General features: G+C 48.5%; 3 protein-coding genes across 4 annotated transcripts; 1 reads left to right on the forward strand and 2 right to left on the reverse strand.

Moving 5' to 3' along the window:
- Positions 1-477: 477 nt before the first annotated feature.
- On the reverse strand, positions 478-2,693 carry ALKBH4 (alkB homolog 4, lysine demethylase). Its single transcript, XM_058037444.1, has 3 exons — positions 2,504-2,693; positions 1,674-1,871; positions 478-1,235 (listed from the first exon to the last, which is right to left on the reverse strand). The coding sequence occupies exons 1-3, from the start codon at positions 2,624-2,626 to the stop codon at positions 600-602; spliced, it is 957 nt and encodes a 318-aa protein (XP_057893427.1). The 5' UTR covers positions 2,627-2,693; the 3' UTR covers positions 478-599.
- On the forward strand, positions 2,608-20,669 carry LRWD1 (leucine rich repeats and WD repeat domain containing 1). 2 transcript variants are annotated; one of them, XM_058037442.1, is made up of 16 exons: positions 2,608-2,697; positions 4,828-4,970; positions 7,285-7,519; positions 8,716-8,835; positions 10,056-10,208; positions 10,869-11,009; positions 11,651-11,992; positions 12,624-12,750; positions 12,998-13,107; positions 13,536-13,743; positions 15,201-15,273; positions 15,364-15,504; positions 16,168-16,262; positions 16,843-17,004; positions 17,586-17,710; positions 20,254-20,669. In XM_058037442.1, the coding sequence occupies exons 2-16, from the start codon at positions 4,891-4,893 to the stop codon at positions 20,392-20,394; spliced, it is 2,253 nt and encodes a 750-aa protein (XP_057893425.1). In that variant the 5' UTR covers positions 2,608-2,697; positions 4,828-4,890; the 3' UTR covers positions 20,395-20,669. The 2 variants fall into 2 exon arrangements, with proteins under 2 accessions (XP_057893425.1, XP_057893426.1); XM_058037443.1 differs by lacking the exon at positions 2,608-2,697 and adding an exon at positions 3,041-3,126.
- On the reverse strand, positions 20,556-22,109 carry POLR2J (RNA polymerase II subunit J). Its single transcript, XM_058037446.1, has 4 exons — positions 22,029-22,109; positions 21,792-21,881; positions 21,528-21,702; positions 20,556-21,071 (listed from the first exon to the last, which is right to left on the reverse strand). The coding sequence occupies exons 1-4, from the start codon at positions 22,079-22,081 to the stop codon at positions 21,036-21,038; spliced, it is 354 nt and encodes a 117-aa protein (XP_057893429.1). The 5' UTR covers positions 22,082-22,109; the 3' UTR covers positions 20,556-21,035.
- Between the last annotated feature and the right edge of the window lie 520 nt (positions 22,110-22,629).

The raw sequence follows: 22,629 nt of genomic DNA on the forward strand, positions 1-22,629 counted from the left end.
GCAAATGCTGCTCTTTGGTCCCAGAAGATACAGGTCACACATGGAATTTATGATTAAACCTCATTGTTAGAGCATGAATCTTCAGCAAAGGACAATTACCTTAATTAGTTCTCAGTGTTTTGTACTGTGGAAAGATCCCTGCTTACCTTCCTCCCCTGAGGCCTGGTCTCTACAGGACCTGTCTGAGGTGGGTGAGGGGATATTTGTACCCCCAGGGCTGGATGCAACATTCAAACCAGTCTGACAGTATCAAGTTTGGGCCAGGAAAGCTTAAAATCTGTGCCAGGGCTTGGGCTGAAACTGTGTCAATGGCTGTTTGATACTCTGTTTAGTGTTTCTAACTTTCTTGGGTTCATTTAAGTGTTTAGAAACTGGTTGTTTGCTTTTTTGTTACAACACAGACAATGGATGCAACTTAAAATTTTTGGCTTTGGCCTAAAAGCTGTCATTGCCCAGGAGGTTTCAGAGCTCACCCCCTTTTATTTGTTTGTTAAATCTTGATTTTATTGAGCTGATCTATGCACACACGTGAAATAAACCTCATCACACAAATTCCATACCTCATTTTACACCTCTCCCAACAAAACGCCACCCCTTGGTCACACGGGCCTCCCCTGGAAGGAAAGAGCAATTTGTAGCAGTTCTTTGCCCAGCTCCTCGTGCCTGCCCCCGGCGCAGAACTCGGCCGAGAGCTCCCTGAAGGTGATGCAGACGCGGCGGTGCTGGATGTGCCTGCGGCGGATGCCGTGTTTCCATTTGTACCGCGCATCCCCGTGCAGCACCACCAGCGACCTCTGGGGCAAGAGGATGGCCACGCTCACCTCCTTCCCTGGAACCAGCCTCGGTGACAACAAACACTCTGTTCCCTCTTCTCCTGGATTTGTGCACGCTGATGTCTGCGTGGAAGGTGCAGGGGGGGTTAATTCTTCCTTATTTGAAATAGGAAATAATTGGATGGTGTCCTGTGAGTCGCAGGACATGGAGAGCACAGTTTGTGAGAGCAGGTTCAGGCTGACCAGGCGCTCCCCCCAGAGCCACCAGTCATCAAAGTGGGGGTCGATGGCAGAGCCCCTCTCTGGCCTGTAGTCCAGGTTACACTGTTCCACAGGTAAGAAACCACTGAGCACAGCACAGGCCTTCATCTGTGCCACAATCTTCCTGCTGAAACTTGGCAAGCCAGTAAAGCTGCCAGCTTTCAGCCTTTGTTTCTTGAAGTTCACTTTGGGTCCGTAGTCCTGTTGGAAAAGAAGAGGGAGGGGAAAGCTGGTGTAAAGGAAAAATCTAGGACAAGTCTTTTTGGAGAGGCTGTTCCTGCAGAGTTCTGTTCTCATCTCTTCCACTGACCTGGTTGCCAGGTTGCAAAAGGACTCAGTGAATCTACATTAATCTCTCTGGATTTGTAAAGTAAAACCAAATCTGAACACCCACTTCTTTCCCTTGGAGATTATGTGAACTTTAATGCTGGAACACACACCATCAAATACTGTTTATTGTAACTATCATGTATTTTTGCAAGAAGCTGATTTTAATTACAGATAATTCTTGCCATTGATTTCAGGAAAAGCTTTCAAAGGAAAACACTTCATGAAATATCTCAATATTGTGGGTTTTAACTGAAAACAGCTTTCCTTTTCCAGAGGGATCTAAGATCAGATGTGCTTCCAAAGTCCAACCTGTTTCTTTCGGCCAGACTGTGATGGTTTCCAGTCATCTTGATCCATCAGTTCCACTATCTCACACTCTTCATCTTCACTAATGAACTCCTCCACCAGGAACACCCCTGGAAAGGGAAATGCCCAGCCAGCAAATTCCGAGTGCTCATTTCCTTTAGCTAGGCCTGTTGCTGGACAGTAAGTGAAATTATCTTCTCCCTGTGGAAATATCAACGGAAAAGGGGAAAAAAGCAGTAAGATATTTCCATTATTTACCCCTGCAACCTTGCTATTGCAGCATGAAAACTGCACAGAGTTCTTGCAGACAGAAAAATTTACAGCTGCTTTTGGGGAACTATTCCCTGCTCTTTTTTTTTCAGCTGCAGCATCAATGTGCTGCTTGTTTGAAGCCAAATTTTTTTTTCCTAGTGATGTCTTTATCCTGGAAGAGCAGGGAAGAACCAATGACCCTCAGGGCCACAGGTATAAGGAGATTAATGGTGGGTATTGCTACAGAGACACGGTTGGTCATAGCAATAAATGCTGAACGAGGAAAGTTGATGAAAACCGCGCAGGCCACAAGGCTGAGCTGTAACAAATGAATGTGAACGTAACACGTGAGGCTCAGGTGAGCTCCGGCTCTGAGCGTTGAACAATTCACAATACCCTGTGTGGGGGGCGGCCGCCGTGGGAGCTCTGCTCGGGCCCGTGCTGTGACCCTGCGGCCCCGGGGTCCCCGCTCCGGGCACGGGGGTCCCGCCATCCCCCGGCCCCGGTCCCCGCCGCCCCCCGGTTCCTCCCGCCCTCCTGCCCGCCCCTCCCCGCCCCGCCGCCCGCCCCCTCCCCGGTACCTGCGGGGGCGGAGCGGCCGGCGCGGGCCCCTCGCAGAGCAGGCAGGAGCGGATCCCCTTGCAGCCGCAGCCCGGCCCTCCGCCGCCGCCCGCCGCCTGCATCCCGCCGGCTCCCGCCTGCATCCCCCTCCCCGCTCCTCCTCCCGCCCTTCCTTCCTCCCCGGCTCCTCTTCCTCCTCCCCGGCCGCTTCCAGGTGAGGCCAGCGGGGCTGGGCGCAGGCCGCGCGGTCGGGCAGCGGGGGTGGAAAGGGGGGTGCGGGCGGACTCGCGCTCCCAGCAGCCCCCGCGTCGGGTCCGGGCTCCCCGCCGCTGTTCGGCGCCGCGGGGGACGCTGGGAGTTGTAGGCGCGGCGCGCGCCCCGCGGGGGCGCCTCAGGCCGCGGCCGGCGCCGGCCCCTCGCGGTGCTCGGTGTCCGGAGGCGGCGGTGACGGGCGAGGCCTCGGCCGGGGCCGCACCTGCCCCGCCCGGCCCGGTCCGGCCCTGCCCACGGGCGGAGCCGCGGCCTGCGGCCGGTGCTACCCCGCGGCCCGGAGGCCGCCCGGCGTGCGCGGACAGCCCGGCATCCGTGGCCTTGTCACCGCCGCGGCATCGCGTCCCGGGGCAGCTGCACGGAACGCGTTCAGGTCAGGGGATGCCCGGCCCTGGGGCTCCATCCCGAGAGCTGCGGGGGGCAGGAGGGGCCCGTTCCCTGTGCAATAACCCCGGCGTTCGGCACCCCCGGTTACCGAGCGTGCCTCTGCAGCATCCCCGGGGCTGTGGGATGGGACCGGCCGTGTCTGGCCTTCCCTGCGGCTCCTGCCCTGTCACGGCTGTGCCAGTGTGCCAAAGAGAGGCCATGGCACGTCCAGTCACTGGTGTCACATTTTTATTGTAGACACAGAATCTGAGGGAGCTTTGGTTGAACAAGCCTGACCCTGTGCTTGGACTCTCAGGGAGAGCTCTGTCCTTTGAACAATCAAATCCCACAGAGCTGCTGTTTGAGCTGGCTTTCAGATCAGCTCTTTGTGCTTGTATTCAATATTTCAGTGTATACAATATTTCAGTGTATGCAATATTTCAGTGCATACGATATTTCAGTGTGTGCAATATTTCAGTGTATACGATATTTCAGTGTATGCAATATTTCAGTGCATAGAATATTTCAGTGTATACAATATTTCAGTGTGTGCAATATTTCAGTGCATACAATATTTCAGTGTATACGATATTTCAGTGTATACAATATTTCAGTGTACACCATATTTCAGTGTATACTATATTTCACTGTATACGATATTTCAGTGCATACAATATTTCAGTGTATACGATATTTCAGTGTATACAATATTTCAGTGTACACCATATTTCAGTGTATACGATATTTCACTGTATACGATATTTCAGTGTATACAATATTTCAGTGTATACGATATTGTGCCTCTTGCTCATCACACAATGTTGCAGGTGTTGTAGGTGTTTGCTGCTGCTCAAACCAAGCCCAAGCACAGCTCAGTGCCCCGTGTCCCCTCACGATGTGCTGGAATGTCATTTGGGCAGCACTGATCTAACACAGAAAGACAGGAGCAAGCCTGGCCTTGGACCTCTGTTCTCTTTTATTTCCCTCTCTTGGAATCTGTGTCAGGAAGAATGGGAAGCCCTGGACCAGTCATTTCATGGAGCTCTTTTGGCCCTGTCAGCACTGTTATTCCAAATATCAGCATATCCCTCTGTTTGTCTCTACTGAAACATCAGTTAATCACCAACAAGACAGACAACTCTGTTGATTTTTGTTTTTTATTCTTTGATGAGGAAATGATGTCCTTGACTGGTATGTGCTTGAATTTCTGCTGGTTAATTCGGTTTTCCAAAAATTTTGGGGAATTTGGAAGTCATCAGGCAAGAGTCTGTCCAGCTGGCCAGGCCAGTGAGCTCAGTGTCACTTTTTTGGGAGAAAACCATTCACAGCAGGTGTGTTGACTCTTACTGCTGCTTTTTGTTTGAAAGAATGTTGGAATTCCTGGAGCAGAGCCCGGGAGAGGCACAAGCAGGTCCCTGTGATGCTGTCCTGGTCCTGAGTGCCATCACTCATGGACAGCTTTCACCTGCAGCAAGTCTGTCACTCCAACAGCCAGGGGATGGATGCCTGTTGTTTTGGAGATGGATTGGATCAGCATGCTGAGAACCTGTGCCCAATCCAATAAAAATCTCTGCCATGTTCATTTCAACCAAGTAAAAAAGGTGGCTTCCAACACAGCAGCAAAACCAGTAGATAACCTCATAATTTTTTTTTTCCCTCTCTTGGAGCTGTTGAAAGATTTCCTCTTATTCCCATTTGTTTTATCAAGGTAACCAGAAGACATCCTCCAGCTGACTGACTGGTGGTTCCAGCAGAGAGGTGGAGGTTAAAAATGTCCAAAATCACCACAGAACTTCTTTTGGAAAGAGCAGTTCCAAGATCCACGAGACTCCGAAAGATCGAGACGCTCAAGTAAGTGCAGACAGGCCCATGGAAAATTCCAGATTAATTCAACCTGGCAATGGCTTTTTGTCTGTGTGTCTATCTTCCTCTAAACATTTTTTTACTTAAATGAAGAGAGTATCAAAGCACAGAGCTGAGAAGGCATTCCCAGTGCAGGATCAGTGAGCAATGGTGGCACTGCATTCTCTAATTGGTTATTGGCAGATGTCACCTTTTTTTTTGCCATTTCTATTGTATATTTGCTGCCATTTTTTCAAGGCTGGATCCCAATTTCCTAAGCCCAAGGTATCATCCCTACCCCCAAAGCCCTTGCATTTTTTCTAACAATTTCTTAATGCGAATAAAAGAATCTTCCAGCATAGATTTCAGAGGGTTTTTAAAGTATTTTTGGCATTATTTCCCTTCCATTTTCCTCTCCCTCCATCATGTTCCATCTCTCCTATATTCAGTAATCCTACTACCTCAAACATTGCAGGGGGAGAGAATAAACTCTGAATCACTTAAAAACCACTAAAAACAGTTTTGTCACTCAGGTCCTTGACAGAGGTCATTGCAAAACTGTGTCCTTCCAAATATTTAACACAGAGCTGGCCAATCCAAGTGGCTCAGCTGGCCAGTTTCTGGCTGGCACCTTTGTTGTTTTTGTTGCTGAAGTCAGGAGGTTTGGGTTTCACATGTACTCCTTAAAGTTATTTCTTTCAGTTTGCCTTGTGCTAAAGTAATTATTTTTAGTAAGAAACATCAGTTAATCACCAACAAGACAGAGAACTCTGTTGATATTTTTTCTTGATGAGGAAATGATGTCCTTGATTGGTGTGTGCTTGAATTTCTGCAGTTCCTCTGAGTATCAGCTGCAATAATCTCAATAACAGAGTGGTGGGGAGATGTTTGAATTCTGGATTTTTGGACTGTGGCTTTCTCCATGCAGCTTTGTACTGTGATGTGTTTCAGAAAGTCTGTTTGGGGAACACCACTGAGTTTTTTTTCCCCAAAAGGACACCACAGTCACAGCTCTGCAGCCAGCTGGATTGTCCTCAACCTGTCTTAGCAGCTCTGACTGGCTGGCTACACTTCTGAGATGGCAAGGGAAGAAGAAAGGATCTTGCTTTCTGGATTTATTTGTCTCATTTATTCACACTTCACTAATATCTAGAAGCTTATTTTTTTAACTGGTCATTAGAGAAAGAGATTCTGTTTGTTAAAGGAACCCAAACTTGTGCCCTCAAGAGATGTTGGCTGGAAGCTCCCTTTGGAGCTCACCTGAATGATCTAAACAAATATAAATGACCCAGCTTATATTATGCAGTTCTCACTTTCTTACAGAGAAGGGATATTTCTTTTCCCCTCACCAATATTGTATCACTTCCCCTTTCAGGACAAAGTTCTGTTTTGGTGGCAGTTTTGGGATTTTGTTGGGTGAATTTCTACATTTACCATTGGAAGTTTTTGTAACAAATCTCACTATAAAAGAAATGGAAAAACACTTTTTTGTGAGGTTAGTTCTTTGAAAACAGCCAGATTATCTGGGGACACACTCTGCACTTGGCATGAACTGTGAAATAATGAATGCAGTGCATTCTATGGACTGGGTACACTGAGGGTCCTGTGTCTTGAATTGCCACAGTTCTCTTGTTGGATTAACATTGCACAGGAATAAAATACCAAACCTTTGAGAGGTGTAGTAATTTTTTTTTATATATAAAATTTTTCTGTAATTTTTATATAAGAATTTTTCTGGTGATTTACTGCTCCCAGCCACCTCAGTAACCCCTAGGAGATGATCTGAGTGGCAGGTTAATTGTAATTGGGCAGACCTGAGTCTCTGATGGTGGCTGTTAGCTCAGATACATCAGCTGTCCCACACTGTGCTCACAATCCAGAATGCTGCCACCAGTGTAGGAAATGGATTTGTAAAGAATTCTTAAAACTTGATAGAAAGTTGATAGATTGAAAAACATTTATAAAGCATTGCGACTAAGAAATAAATTAGCTTTTGATAGAATGGTGTTGAGTTTTACATCTCTTGTGATTTACTATTTATTGAGGTTAATAATATAATAAAATTTTTAAAACACTTTTTAGTTATTTAATCTTTATAAAAATTTTAAAAACTTACAAAATGGTGCTTCTATTGTGAGGAGGTGATAACTCAAGAGATAGTTGAGTTAACCCTAAAAAAACCAATGGTCAGTTGTACCCAGGGAGTTGTACTGGACTGAGGTGCCACCAGGTGGGACTATCTATGCTATGAAATCAGCATTTGTTTCTCCAGTGAGCTACAGATAGTTCATGGTTGTTTTTTTGTTTTTTATTTTGTTTTCAGCCTGTCCAAGCTGCAGTTGAAGACTGGAGATTTAGACCCGCGCTTGTTTTCCCGCCTGAGGCACCTGCAGAAACTTGATCTCTCTGATAATTTACTGGACAAATTTCCCAACAGCCTCACCCTGCCTGATCTGCGTGTCCTGAACTGCAACAATAACAAGCTGGAAGATGTGACTGCTCTGAAACAGTTCCCTCTGCTCGAGGAGCTGACCTATGAGAACAATGTGTACTTGACAGTGAGTTACCCCCCTCCTTGCATTAAACAGAGACAAAAACAAACAGCGCTTGTGCAAAGTTCTTGTACATTGTTCTTGGGCAGCAAGTGCGAGGGCATTTAGAGAGCAGCCAGCCTTTGTGTGACTTTTAACCACTTTGTGCCACTGCTTCTCAATCTGCAGAAGTGACTTGCTTAAAACAGCTCAGATATTAAAATCTGTGTCTTGATTCTCTAGGCCAAAGTCCTGTCTTAGGTGCCTTATCAGGTACAGTACCTCATGCTCATACTAAACATTTTACTAGTGTAAAATACAGGAATGACTGTGTAGAGAGGTTCTTAGAGAAATACAGAATCACAGAATGATTTGGATTGGAAGGGACCTTAATGCTCATCGTGTTCCACCCCCTGCCATGGGCAGGAACACCTTCCATAACACCAGGTTGCTCAGAACCCCATCCAGTCTGGTCTTAAACACTCCCAGGGATGGGGCAGCCACAGCTTCTCTAGACAACATTTGCCAGTGCATCACCACCCCCATAGTAAATTTTTTTCCTAATATCTAATGCTAGTTTTATATTCTAATATCTGTATTAGTTTTAGTGCCCTCTGTGCTCTGGAAAAGAGCACAGACTGGGTCCTCAGATGAGGGTTTAAACTTGGTGATTAGTCTGGTTTAGGTTTTGACTTCTCCCAAGAGGATCTGGTGACAAGTCAAACATCCAAAACTGATTTTATTTGTGCTGCAAACAGGCATCAGCTACTCACCATCCCCACATACTTATTTGTTGTTGCACACTGTTAGTATGTGTGTGGCTCTATGGTGAACTATCTGACCCAAGGAATTCCTGCTGGAATTCCTTGTCTGGAGGCAGGACAGGCCTTCCCCTGTGTTAGAGGTCAGGGATATGAGCAGAGCTCCCAGCCTTGTACCCAAGCCCAGCAGATGAGCAGTTACACAGCCCCCACCTTGTGCTAGATGTTAGCACTGCCTGGGGGCTGGGCAGCTCTGTCTGCAGTTTAAGATCCCAACTCATAAAGAACATTAATTCACACCTAAAATGTGAAGTACAAGTTGAAAATCTTGAGATTTTACGACATCGCTTTCCCTTACTAAATATATCATTCTCATATAGGCTGTATTTTAATCAAGGACTAAAGGTAAAGCATGTACCACATATGCAAATTTTGTAACTCCAGTGTTTTTTCTCCTTCTAGCTCAATGATGACTATAAAGTAATGTTTCTTTTGCAAAATCTTCGTCTGCTCAATGGCAAGGACATAACCAAACTGGCCAACCATGTGAGGCGTGTCAACAGCCAAAAGCTCACCAGCAAGGTAAGGTGTGGGATATTTCCTTAACCTCTAAACACCTCAAAAATAACTAAATCCTGTGCTCAGTGTAGTGACAGAGCTGCAATCAATACCTGTGGTATGATCTGAGCCCAGCCTGCAGAATGGGCCACCCAGGAAATGTCTTACAGCTGCTTTCTCTGCTCACTGTTGGCATCTGCTCTACCTGCTCTATGCAAGCAATTTGCCTTTGGTTTAAGTGACAGGAGCAGGGCCAACCAGGCCTGTGTCTGATCCCGTAGTTTTTCAGGTCACTCTGATCATCATTCAGGAATGGGAGAAGCCTGGTGCTGCCAGAACAGCTGCAAACACCTCCCCATCTAATTTAAGTTACTGTCCAGGCCCCAGGAGCAGGGAGCTCAAAATCAAGCTCTGGATAATCCTGCTTTTTCCACCATTCACCAGGAATAAGGATTTGTTCTTTCTTCTTCAGTTGTGGATGTGTAGAACTCAATTTTCATTTGTCTACACAATTTAGCTCCTGACAGATTGTCTCCACAAGGCATCGTTGTGATCTTGAGCAAAATTATTGTTCAATTATGAAAAAGGTTTGGTTGGCTGTTTTTTTTTCATGTATTACTACTCTTACCATTTGTATTCTAGTTAATTATCTTCTTAATTCCTTCTGTGTAACAGTGGAGGAAAACTCAGATCCTGAAAACTGGGATGAGTTGTGCTGAGTGTTGTCTGCATAAAACCTGTGAACTTCAAAGGGTCTCTGAGAGCTGCTCAGCCTCTTGTCCTAGACAACTGATCATGGCTGGCTGTTTAATGAGACACCAAACACTCCCCTGTGCTGTTCTTTTTGTGGTGTCTCTGCCCTGGTGTTATTTGTACCTGCCTGCCCAGTTCTTAGTCCTGTGTTTCAATGTAAAAATGTCTGTTGGGTCCACATGCTGATGGATGTGAAACTGCCCACCAGAAACTCCAATGGGAAACTGTGCTGGCAGGTGAACATCCTGTATCAGCAGCCTTTTGGAGTCCAGCTGTCTCTCTAACTGGGTCCATGCTGACAGTGTCTGCTTAGCCACACTCACTCCAGCTTGCTACAGAGGAACTGAACCACTTCTCCTTAGCTGAAGTGGTCATTTGAACATGAATAAATAAATTAAAGTGGTTCCATCACGTAGGGTTGGCCATTTCTTAAATGCTTTCATGAGTTCTCTCGTGCTTTTCTGTTGAATAAACTCAGTCTTTCTGCCTAGGTTACTGCTCACTGGAAAAAATTCTTCAGTGACCAACTCCCTGAGAAATACACAGCTGAGCAGGTGAAGTCCATCAAGAAGAAGTTCCTGAAGTCAGTGCAGACCAACGTGGTGTATGGGCCCAGCTCACTGAGCGAGTTCACCCGCTGGCGGGTAGGTGACATCCCAGGCAAGGACCCTGCTCCTGCTCCTGCATGGGCTGCAGTGAAACACTCCATGGATTTGGGTGCTCTTGCTGACAAGTGGTATCATTTTTCTCTTTCTTCACTGCTTTGTTAAGCAGTTATCAGGTCTAAATGTGCACCAAGTTGAAATGGCTGTCATTAAATATTATTTTTTAATTCATAAGCAATAATGATACTTGTACTCATTAATCAGACTGCAGTATCCTTAATACTGAATTATTTGCAAATTAGTTTAATAGTAACTTTTATTCTTGATGAAAGAGTAAAGATAATGACAGAAGTGTAGTTACCATTTAGTTGATAACATTTGTTTTGTTTGTTCACACAATTGAGACACATCTCAATACAATTGAGACTTCTATCTCTCCTTTGTCTTGTTGTATTGCTGTGCTGTTTTTTCCCACAGCTGTGTACTCTGAATGCCCATGACAAAGTGAAGTTCTTGGGTCATGTAATGTCAGCTGGGGACTCCTCCACCACTTGTGAACTTCACACAGAATAGTGGGAGCTGATATTAAAACCTCAGCAAAGAAGCTCTTTGTGCCATGACACATCAGAGCTTGATATGCTGTGGCCCTTTTGTCATCATCTTTTTCTTTTTTAACATATCCACATATTTGCTTCTCAGGTGAAAATGATTGCAGAAGAGTTTCTGGCAAACTCACTAGGTCTAGAGTTAAACTCTGATACTGAACCAGAGGAAAAGACAGATGAGGATGAGGAAGAAAGCACAGAAAGCCCCAGGGAAGCTGCAGAAGAGGTGGCTCCGGTAGGTGATGTTTCCAGTTACATTAGCAATGTTCTGTTTCCTGGGAATTCAGCAGCTCTTGTCAGTTCACATTTATGACCCTTTGGTAACCACAGGGGCAGTCTCAGGCTCCAGCCTGTATTCCACAGCTCAGGTTCTTCTTTACAGCCAGATTGAAGCTTTCCCAGAAATGTGAAGGTCGAGTTGCTCCCTGAGAGAGCTTCCATTCTCATAGGGGACCAAAAACATTTCATGAGTGCAGTGCTACTCACTCCACCTCTCCTCTAGGAAGAGATATTTTAATTAGAGACCTGGGCTGATGCCTGGCCAGGCTCTGCTGGTGTTTTCCTGCTTGGAAATCACTGCAGACTGAACCCCTGTGGTCCATAGACCAGATTTGTTTTTCCACATTGAATGTAAATTGCAAATAACTGAGACAGGGGAAGGGAGCTGAAAAGGAGGCTGGATGTGTGGTTTTCATTAGCTTCTGCCTCTAGGAACCCTGCAGCTCTGGGCTGTCTGATTCCTGGAACCCAGTCTGTAACTGTGGGAGGATACTTGCATTTGAATAATTAATGTCCTTGACTTACAAATTGTCTGCACATCTCGGGGAAGCTAAAAACCTTCTGTAGAACCTGACAACATGACAACATGCTTTACAGGTCACAGTAACACCCAGCAAGAGGAAAAGAAATCATTCAAAATCAAGCCCTGGAAAAAAGAGGTCCAAGACCCAGGCAAACACCGAGGAGGAAGCTGAAATCAATCCCAGAAAATCCAGTCATGTGGAGGATGACCCAGCTCCTGACAAACCAAGAACATCAAACCAACCAGCCAAGGAGGCAACCCCTGAGCAGGGAGCTGAAGGGACACAGAAGAATGGAGAGCAGTTTCCCAAGGGGAAAAGCAACAGAAGATCCAGTCAGATGACAGGGGAACAGAAAAGCCAGGAGCAGGACAGCAGTGTGGTTACCTTGACCCCTGTGAAGAACTCCAAGCGCAAGGTACATCCAACAGCCCCCTGGGACTGGCTTGGGGCCTCTTGGTTTAGAGTGGGAGGAGCTGCCTTCAGGTTTCTTCAGAGCTCTGCACAGCTTGGAGCTCATAGTTGGCCAAATATATTGTGAGTTTTGGTTTGGATTTTTTTTTTTTTTTTGTCATTGTTTTAAATCTCTCAGAGGCATCAAGGGAGAGGAGGACCCCCCCCAGGAGAGCCCAGTGGATCCCCTCTGGGGGATGGATGGACCAGCGCTCCGAGGTGGTGCACTGCAAACCCGTGCTTAGAAATGGGACTGGCAAGCCTTGCTCTCAACTCAGGGGCTGCATGGGGAAAGGTGTTTCCCCCTCAGCTCAGGCCAGTGGGGATCTAAAGGGTTTTCCATGTTTCTCTGCTGTAGGAAATGGGGTTCTCTGCTGGGGTCTGCTGGGCACATCTTTGCTAAACAGTTCCCTGCTGCTTTAGGAGTCTTGAGCATTGTGGCACCTCGGTCTCTCCTGTTCTCCATAGCACAGACAGGCTGAAAAATACTTGAGTTTAACTCAGATTGCTGTGTTCAGCAGAGGGTTCTGTCAAGGCAATCACAGGCCAACTGTGTCAGGGGAATGAATTTTCTAAATGTGGATGGTTTATTGTAGGAGGATGTCAGTGCAGAGCCATTGCATTTTCTTCAGTGTCACAGTAAAGGCAACAGCCGCGAGGATTTTAAAACACAGCTCTGGTCCTGTGTCTTCGAGCCAGTGATAGACTCTGGAGCCAGGAAAGGTGAGCTCTTAAAGAGGTTTGCAGGATTCCCAGAACCACCTGGCTCTGGAATCCCAGCAGACTCCATGCCTTAGACCCCTGCTCCTTCAAGCTGTAGTCTCCGTTGTCAGGAAGAGACTTGCTTACGTAAATTCTCCTTTGACTTTGAAAACAGGAGACTGGGAGAGCACCAGGCAGTGATAAGCTGCAGTCTTCGTGTGTTATCCCTGAACCTGGGAACTTCCCACCCATTATTTTCCTCTTTCAGATCCCATTGTGAGCTCCTCCAGAACCGTGGCAACCTGTGGAGGGGAATCTGTCTGTCTGATTGATTGTGAGACAGGGACAGTGCTGAAAAAGTATAAAGTGGCTACAGAGGTGGGTTGCAAGTGGGAAGGGTGAGCACTGAATGGGAATACCAGAGCCTGTAATAATTACAACACCAGAACCTGTAACAATTACAATTACAGGTGTTAAGATGAAGATAGATAATAAATATTGCTTGTTATCCTTTTAGCCTGGTTTGGGTTTATGTTTTTATTAGTTTAGGAGATTAGCCTGCCAGTCCTCACACAGATGTGTCTGGCTGCTGAGCCTGCTTGACAGCACAGAGGTATAAAATCCTCTTCCTGTAGTTTATGTTCTTCTGAGAGCTGTTTGGAGTTTTGATGCTCCATCTTAAATAGTCATGCCATTCCACCTGAGTAGCACTTGTGACAGTTGTCTTTTCTCTGAGCTAACAGCCACCACCCTGCTGGCTGTTCTCTGTTGTCTGTCACCCCAGCCTTGTTTTCCTTGTGCCCCAGGAGTTCTTCAGCGTTGCATGGACAACCCTCACGATGGTGCTCAGCGACAGCCGCAAGAAAGCTCACAACATCCTGGCAGCTGCAGGGAGGAGAGGCATTGTCAAACTCATCCACGTGGCAGCTGACTTCTGCTATGGAGAGATAAAGGCTCACAAAAAGCCCATTGCCACTGTCTGCTTCAGCCCAACCCAGGAGACCCACCTCTTCAGTAAGTCTGCCTCAGAATCCCTGGGTTTAGTTGTGATGTGGAAAAGTCAGGGCTTCCTTAACAAGGGGAATTGTCACCAGGGCAGGCAGGGACACAGGAACAAAAGACATGGACAGGCATTAGGGAGAGAACATTGTGACTCTCCTGTGACAGCAGGAACAGCTTGTTTCAGCCAGAGCCTGCCTCTTTAGCTGAGGTGCAGCAGCTCCTGTTTCTCCCTTGGTGGCACTCAGGGTGGCTGTCACACACACATTAGCCACAAACAAGCCCAGTAGTGGATCTGTTCCACAGGGATGAGTAAGAAGAATGGCAAAGCAGGCAGCTGGGAGCCAGGTAGTGGCAGGGCTCTCCTGCAGCACAGCAGCCTATTATGGGCTGTGGGGTTTCATTTTATCCAACAATGTGTTTAATTTACTTTGATTTTTTTTAATGTGAGCTCTAGGCCTCGACAGAGATTTCTATTCAGGTCCTGATGTCAAGGAGAGCTTTGCCACACACAGAGGCTGTGGCTCATGGGCTGGTAATGGACCATCATGTTACAAATTGTAACTGCATTGTCAGGCTGCACAGTGAGCTGGGACAGAGCCATTCAGGCCACACCTGCACCCCAGAGCACATTGTTTCTCTTGCCTACAATTACCCACATCCTGGAGTGGTTAAAGTGCTACATGAACCATTAAAAGTGGATTTTTTTTTTAGAATAGGGGATACTTTTCAAGAAGAAGCTCAGGAATGCCAAAAGCAGAAGCAGAGGAAAGGATTAGGAGGGTGGTGGAAGGGATAAGGAGGTTGGTGGCACAGCCATTTAATGGTGTGGACAGCAAGACTCGTTATATTTCATAGAAAAATTTAGAGTAATTAAGGGAGATTCTTTGCATCATTTCTGGGGAGAGGACACCAACAAACTCTGAATTTGAGGGCTGCCATGTGATGAGGGTCCAGGTTATTCAGAGTAATCTGTTAGAACTGTTTCTGTTTCCAGTGTATCAGCTTGGTGACATGTTTCTCACCCTCTGTGAGTGCCTGACTTTCCCACTGGGAGCTGCTGTGGATGTGAACACAGTAAGCCATGGATACATGAAATAAAGTGATGTCTACCTGAGAGTAGAGGTTGGAGCTCATATTTTAGATTCCACTAGAAGCCCTGACCAGAAACAGGCTCAGAGGGCCACTAACTAAAGACCTTATGAAGCCACAACTCAGTGATGGACACCAGGAAACAAACTGTTTTATCTGCCCCTCTTAGAGCACAGGATAAGAACACTAAACACTGACTGTGCATGTGTGACAGTGTTGGGAAATGCTGGGCCAGGAGCCTCAGGGAGTGCTGCTGTGCTTTAATGAGCTCTCTGGAGCCTTAGAGGGTGGCTGTGACTCAGGCAGAAGTGCCAGCTAGCAGAGAAGAGCCAGATGAGCAGTGGTGGTGTCACTACCTGCTTCTCTTCTGTGTCCCACAGCTGCATCCTATGACAAGCGAATTGCGCTCTGGGATATTGGGATTCCAGACTGTGACTACAATTTCAAAGCAAGGTAAAGGTTCAAAAACCAGATGTGGCCAGTCCAAGAGCCTGTAACTATCACAGCACCACTTAACTGCTTGTTCTCTGCTTTTTTTTTTAGCCAGCTGCTGGTGCTGGAAACAGCCTCAATCCCCCTCCGGATTGCCCTGGTCCCCACCTGCCCAGAGCAGTACCTGCTGGCAGGCTGTGAAGATGGCTGTTTTGCCTGGAATATAAAACTGGATAAGGGACAAAAAAGCAGGTGAGAAGCACAAGCTGGGAATGTGCATTTGCTTTCCAGAACAAAAAGAAGTAGTCCTAGCAAAGGTTTGATTTCTAACTGAGGAGGTCTGAGCAAAAGCAGCACACCCTATGAAACTTAGAACATCTTCCCCTTCCCAGAGTGGCCAGAAAAAATAGGAGCATGATACTCAAGGAGTGTTCACAGCTTGTGTTAAAGCTGCAGGTGTTGCAGGCTGCTGTGCAGGAAGGCTGGCAGGAGTGTAATCCAATACCCCAAAAGTTAAGGGTGTGTCATCTCCAGGCAGTGTAACAGAGTGTAAACTTTTGGATCCATTTCCAGTCTCACAGTGAGGCCTCCCCTGCTCCTGGTACGTGAGGTAACCCAGGAAACTGGGACCCTGTGGGAGCTCAGGACAAAATTATGAGGAAGAAGCAAGCAAAGTCATGCCCTGCTGACAAATATCCTGATGCTGATGGAGTGCAGCAATCTCTTGAGCAAACAGACTTCTGCTGTATAAGTAAACCCAAGTGACCAAAAGTGTAAACTCAACTGGGAATTCACCTGAGCTTGGCAAGAGACTCACAAACACACACAGATTTCCTTCTGGGCTCTGCAGCCAGGTGCCCTTTCACTGCTGGCTGTTCAGGATTTGGCTGATTTCACCCTTCCCCCCTGCTCTAGGCCTTTTGAAGCCATATTCCAGTTTCCTAGTGAGGAGAGCTTGACAACATCTCACAGGGTTGACGGTTTGGCTTTTCTCAATGATGATGTGGTTGGTGAGTATAAACACAACAGCACAATCCCAAAAACAGTGGGGCACTCCAGCATGTGCAGGGTGAAGCCAGCATGACAAGCAGAGGGGCTGAAAGGAGTGTGACAGCCTCTTTACCTTCTGGGGGGCTGCACAGGATGGAGTTGTCTCCCAGAGTCATTTGTCTTTCCCAAAAATGTGCTTAGAGTGCAAACCCATGCTTGGACAGGACCAGAAATCAGCTGGACACATCCCTGAGTGCACACATGGCCAAGCAGTGCCAATGTGGAAGGGGGGAAGAGTCTCTTTCTGCTCAAGGGCTGGTGGCAACAGGGTATTTTTTTAGGGGAACTGTGGGTTTCACATCATGGGCTGGCTCCTTCTGAACAGCTTATGCTTGTTCTGCAGCTCAGGAACATAAACATAGCACTGAAAATCTCTCTGCAACCTCCAGTTATTCTGAAATAAGGTAAAAACAGGTGCAAACAGTTGCTGCTGGATCAGATCCCGTGGCTTGAAATCCATATTCTGGAGGGACCACCTCTGTCTCAATGCATTTTCCTTCCCAGCAGCTGCCACAGCCTCTCCCTTCCTTTCTTCCCTAGTTTCCAAGAGCTCCAAACCAGGATGCATATACTTGTGGAGCTGGAGCAAGTCTTTTGATGCCAAGGGAAAAGGATGCCAGAGAACAATGTCTGCAGTTATCCTGGCTGAGCTGGAGTGGTCCACAACAGACATGTCCTACCTGACACTCAGCACCTGCCCAGGTAGGAGCACTCATTTCCTGGGGCCATGGCTCTCCTTTGATCCATGGGAGTAGCCTGGAGCTGGAGGCAGAGGCCTGGAATTTCAGAGCTCTGCTCTCCCCCCTGCAGCTCTGCAGTGCAGCTCCAGCAGCAGCTGGGTGGAAATAACAGTAATAAATAATTACAGCTGCACCTTCTGCCTGATAAGGGGGGACAGTTGAGGCTACGGGGGTCTTTCTTGCACAGGTTTTCAAAGCACAGAGCTCAGGAGTCACTGGGATGCTGGGTGCATCTGTGGGATGCATCAGGGATGTCACACACTGGGCAGCTGGGTTTGGAGTCTGACAAGGAACAAACAAACCTGATCCAGTCAGCACTTCCCAAAACGAAGTCAGGAGAATCCCAAAGCATTAAGCACTAGCTTTTCTACACTAAAGAGAGCTGGTTTATGTTCAAATGAATTTTTTCAGAGTAAGGTAGATTCATATTTTTGTGCCCGTAAGGGAAATTTGCTGAAATATGGGATCCTGCAGCTGTCCTTTACAGCAGAACAGACTCCCAGCTCCACACCTGTTTCCCAGCTTTTTCTTCTGCTCTCACAGCAAAAGAATACGTGTTCTGTGGGGATGAGAAGGGCAGTGTGTGGATGTACAACCTCTCCACCTACACCTCGGGCTGGGGCTCTGCGAAGGGAAAGCGCTCGGAGCGGAGGATCTCCCCCACTCAGGTAGGGCTGAGCTGCTCTCTGTGCCTCCCTCCAGCTGATGCCATTCTCCTGAGCAGGCCTGTCCCAGAACATGCCTTGTGTTTCCACAGATGACCCTCACAAACAATTAAAGCACTCTCCAGTGTGTGGCCAAGGCCATTCACTGGGGACAGGAAGGAAGAGCTGCAAAGCAAATCTGTCTCCCCCTGCAGCTCCTCCTAAAACAGCCCTAAAAAAGTGGTGAGGAGCACAAATCAGGTGTGCAGGCACCTCCCCAGGGAGGAGAGGGGAGCCAGAGTGAACATTCCCTGGCAGGAAAGGCCTCACTGCTTCCCTATGCTCACTCACCCTTTTCCTGCCCAGTATTCCCTCTGGAGACAGTTCTCTTTTGGGCAGTCACTGTCCCCTTGCCTGTCCCTCTGAAAGGACAATCAAACACTCCAAAGGCTCTCAGCCACTGCTCTGGAGCCACATTCCACAGAGTGTTCCATTATTTCTTCCCTGAAAGGGTTATTCAGGTATGAGAAGGGAGTACCATCCCTGGAGGTGGCACCCTGAGTGACAAGGTGCTGCTCAGTCACAGGCTGGCCTCAATGCTCTGGGAGCTCTTTTCCAACCTCAACAATTCTGTAATTGCTCGGGTTTTTTGGAAATACATTGCTCAGCCACCAGTAATTCCTGTGGGGCTGAAGTGCAGCTGATTTCACTTGTGAAACCCTGTCCCTTTAGGAATATCCTACAGCTCCAGCACCCTCAGGAGAAGGAAAAGCCTGTGTCCCAGGTCCCCATGTCCTCCTCAGCCTCATTCCCAACCCTGTGCTGTCCCACAGATCCTCTAGGGCTGAGGTGATTTCCCTTGTGCACCAAACCCTGCCTCCTTCAGGAACATCCCAGAGCAGGAGGAGCCTGTGCCCCAGGTCCCCATGTCCCCTCCCTGTGCTCTCCCACAGATCCTATGGGGCTGAACTGATTTCACTTGTGCACTAAACCCTGGCCCTTTAGGATCATCCCAGAGCTCCTCAGGAGCAGGAAGAGCCTGTGCCCCAGGTCCCCATGTCCCCCTCAGCCATGTCCCCGCCCCTGTGCTCTCCCACAGATCCTCTGGGGCTGAGGTGAAGCTGATTTCACTTGTGCATGAAACCCTGGCCCTTTAGGAATATCCCACAGCTCCTCAAGAGAAGGAAAACCTGTGCCTCAGGCTCCCATGTCCCCCTCAGCCACATCCCCACTCCTGTGCTGTCCCACAGTTTCTCCTGGGCTGAGATGCATCAGATTTCACTTGTGCACCAAACCCTGCTCCTTTAGGAACATCCCAGAGCTCCTCAGGAGCAGGAAAAGCCTGTGCCCCAGGTCCCCATGCCCCCCTGGTCCCCATGTCCTCCTCAGCCATGTCCCCTCCCTGTGCTCTCCCACAGATCCTCTGGGGCTGAGGTGATTTCCCTTTTGCACCAAACCCTGGCCCTTTAGGAACATCCCAGAGCAGGAGGAGCCTGTGCCCCAGGTCCCCATGTCCCCTCCCTGTGCTCTCCCACAGATCCTCTGGGGCTGAGGTGAAGCTGATTTCACTTGTGCATGAAACCCTGTCCCTTTAGGAATATCCCACAGATCCTATGGGGCTGAAGTGATTTCACTTGTGCATGAAACCCTGTCCCTTTAGGAATATCCCACAGATGCTATGGGGCTGAACTGATTTCCCTTGTGCACCAAACCCTGGCCCTTTAGGATCATCCCAGAGCTCCTCAGGAGCAGGAAGAGCCTGTGCCCCTGGTCCCCATGTCCCCCTCAGCGATGTCCCCACCCCTGTGCTCTCCCACAGATCCTATGGGGCTGAGGTGAAGCTGATTTCACTTGTGCATGAAACCCTGCCCCTTTAGGAATATCCCACAGATCCTATGGGGCTGAGGTGATTTCACTTGTGCACCAAAGCCTGCTCCTTTAGGAACATCCCAGAGCTCCTCAGGAGCAGGAAGAGCCTGTGCCCCAGGTCCCCATGCCCCCCTGGTCCTCATGTCCCCCTCAGCCATGTCCCCACCCCTGTGCTGTCCCACAGATCCTCTGGGGCTGAGGTGATTTCCCTTGTGCACCAAACCCTGCTCCTTCAGGAACATCCCAGAGCAGGAGGAGCCTGTGCCCCAGGTGCCCATGTCCCCTCCCTGTGCTCTCCCACAGATCCTCTGGGGCTGAAGTGATTTCACTTGTGCATGAAACCCTGCCCCTTTAGGGATATCCCACAGATCCTATGGGGCTGAGGTGATTTCCCTTGTGCACCAAACCCTGCTCCTTTAGGAATATCCCACAGATGCTATGGGGCTGAACTGATTTCCCTTGTGCACCAAACCCTGGCCCTTTAGGAACATCCCAGAGCTCCTCAGGAGCAGGAGGAGCCTGTGCCCCAGGTGCCCATGTCCCCCTCAGCCATGTCCTCACCCCTGTGCTCTCCCACAGATCCTCTGGGGCTGAGGTGATTTCCCTTGTGCACCAAACCCTGCTCCTTCAGGAACATCCCAGAGCAGGAGGAGCCTGTGCCCCAGGTGCCCATGTCCCCTCCCTGTGCTCTCCCACAGATCCTGACGTGGCCGGAGCTGCGCGTGAACGGGGAGCAGCCCCCTGAGATCCTGGTGAACAACGTGGTGGCAGACCCTGCCTTCACCTACCTTGTTGTGCTGACCAGTGTGAACATTACAGCCATCTGGAAGAAATCCTAGTCCCCTGTGCCACTGCTCCACCCCCGTGCTTTGACCTAGTGCAGTATTAGTGACTGTTCCCCATGTGCCCATCAACGTTTTCTAGAGCAGCTTTATGTGCCAGATGGAGAAAAAAAAAAAAAAACCAAAAAAAAAACAAACAAAAAACAAACAAGGTAAGAGTTTGTTAAACTCATCAGTTCATTGTGAACATCTGGTTCCTTTTACTGTAAGTTTTCACAATTTGTGCATTTGTTTTATAGAAATGACACTTAATAAAACAAAATACCAGTTCAGCTGGCAGTGCCTGGAATTTTTGGCAGGAAAAAGCAGAGAGTTCATCTCCAGCTGTCACTGAGCAGCTTCTCATGCTGGAATCCTACCCACAGCAACCTCCCCAGCAGCCCAGGACAAATATTTGCCTTAAAGCTCCAATTAGAAAACTAAAAATCACTTTAATGACTTATCCACCAAATCCAACATGACATTTATCCTCTTGGCAAAGTGCCTGTTGGCTAGGAAAAAAAAAATTAAAAATATTACTGTCAAAAATTAAACAGAAGTGGGACAAGGGGGAAAATATTTGCCATGAGTGGAGGTTTAAATATTTCATCCAGTAACAGACACATCATTCTGCCTCAGAAGCAACAGTCTGCTCCATTTTACTCAATTCCTTCTTGTTTGTCCTTAATTGCAACCTGGAAAGCAAAAGGAAAAATACACATGCTTAGGGAGGAGTTGTTACTGGGCTGGATGTTGGTGTTTAATCATTCCTGTGAATCTTCTGTGAATCACAACCACCCACAATGGAAATCTCTACAGCAACCAGAAAAATAATACTGGAATTAAAATCAACACTTATTTACAAATTGGTGCCTTTTCCCAGCACATCAGTCTGAGTAAGATTAAAGCTTAGGATTCAGGGGCTGAATCAATAAATAAACTGAGCAGAAGTGATGAGAAGTGAAAATACAGGCCCAGAGTTTTGTCAGAAGAAGTAAAAAAAAGAAAAGAAAAATGCACTTAAGAGCAGCTGAACAACACAAGGAGGGTGGCTTGGATTAATTCATAAACCTAAACCCAGCAGCTTTGAGGCACACACCAACATTACAACAAGGCCAAAGAGTTTTCCAAAAGGAAAAGAATGCCCTTACCCTGAACCTCTCCTCCAGGAGGGAGAGCTCACTGATCAGGTCTGTGATGGCATTGGTGAAAGCTTCCTGGGGGCTGTAATCTGGCGTGGTTTGGACACGGATGATGATTTTATGTTCCAGAGGGTGTGGGACCTTGTACCCTGCAAACAGCACCTGGGGGTCTTTGAGCAGCTGCCTGGAAGGGGAATAAAAACCCCAAAGAGTGAAATGAAAGGCGGGAAATCCCCAAACCTCCCCCGAAATCTCCTCCCCGCCTCAACTTACGACTTGATGATGTTGCCGAGCGTGTGGTCCTCCTTGTTGATGGTGAACAGGCAGGCGTTGGGCACCTTGGTGTCCTTGTTGATGGTGATCCTGGGGATTATGGGATACAGGGATGTCAGCGAGCCGTGCGCGCTATAGAACAGCGGGGAAAAGCCCGGGATTCCCCCTTCCAGCTCTGATTAGGGTTTAATTACTCGCCCCCCGGGTTTAATGAGCCGCCCCCGGGTATCCCCTCACTTTTTCTCGCCCTCGAAGAGCAGGAAGGACTCGAAGGCCGGAGGCGCGTTCATCCCGCCGTTGCTATGGCGGCCTCTTCTCTTCCGCTACGTCACTTCCGCCATCTCCGTGCTCCTGGCGGCCCCACAGCGCCCCCAGGCGGGCGGGAGGACCCGGAGCGGGCAACGGCGACAGCGGGAGCGGGGACAGCGGGGCCGGGGACAGCGGGGCCGGGGACAGCGGGGCCGGGGACACCGGCACAAACACGGGCGGCTCCCGCCTCAGAGCCACCGCTGCGGCCAGCGGCGGGGCCGGGAGGAGAGCGCACACCAGCGACACCATCAGCGGTGTCCCCGCTGGAGACAGCACCGCGCTGACCAGCTGGCACCATGGGCAGAGACTCCAAGGATGCCACCACTGCCAGCAAGCCACCAGCCGAGCCACCAGTGATGGCACCAACAGAGCCAGCAGCAGCAGGGCCATCAGAAATGGCACAGCAGGGACATCAAGCCATGGCAGCAAAGCCACCATCAGCAGCACCACTAAGAGAACCCCCAGTGCTGCCATCAGTGCTGGCCGCCAGTGATGGCACCAGCAATGGCACCAGCAGGCCCCTGAGAGC

Source organism: Melospiza georgiana, chromosome 19 (genome assembly GCF_028018845.1).
Source record: "Melospiza georgiana isolate bMelGeo1 chromosome 19, bMelGeo1.pri, whole genome shotgun sequence".
Lineage (NCBI taxonomy): Eukaryota > Metazoa > Chordata > Aves > Passeriformes > Passerellidae > Melospiza > Melospiza georgiana.

Excerpts from the sequence above, each read along its gene's own strand:
- ALKBH4 (XM_058037444.1), bottom strand. The coding sequence starts at position 2,626 with ATGCAGGCGGGAGCCGGCGGGATGCAGGCGGCGGGCGGCGGCGGAGGG. Across the intron at positions 1,872-2,503 it reads CGGCCGCTCCGCCCCCGCAG|GGAGAAGATAATTTCACTTA; the intron begins GTACCGGGGAGG and ends ATATTTCCACAG. Across the intron at positions 1,236-1,673 it reads AGTCTGGCCGAAAGAAACAG|GACTACGGACCCAAAGTGAA; the intron begins GTTGGACTTTGG and ends CTTTTCCAACAG.
- LRWD1 (XM_058037442.1), top strand. The coding sequence starts at position 4,891 with ATGTCCAAAATCACCACAGAACTTCTTTTGGAAAGAGCAGTTCCAAGA. Across the intron at positions 7,520-8,715 it reads AGAACAATGTGTACTTGACA|CTCAATGATGACTATAAAGT; the intron begins GTGAGTTACCCC and ends TTCTCCTTCTAG. Across the intron at positions 17,711-20,253 it reads GGAGGATCTCCCCCACTCAG|ATCCTGACGTGGCCGGAGCT; the intron begins GTAGGGCTGAGC and ends GCTCTCCCACAG.
- POLR2J (XM_058037446.1), bottom strand. The coding sequence starts at position 22,081 with ATGAACGCGCCTCCGGCCTTCGAGTCCTTCCTGCTCTTCGAGGGCGAG. Across the intron at positions 21,882-22,028 it reads CTCTTCGAGGGCGAGAAAAA|GATCACCATCAACAAGGACA; the intron begins GTGAGGGGATAC and ends CATAATCCCCAG. Across the intron at positions 21,072-21,527 it reads TCCTGGAGGAGAGGTTCAGG|GTTGCAATTAAGGACAAACA; the intron begins GTAAGGGCATTC and ends TTTGCTTTCCAG.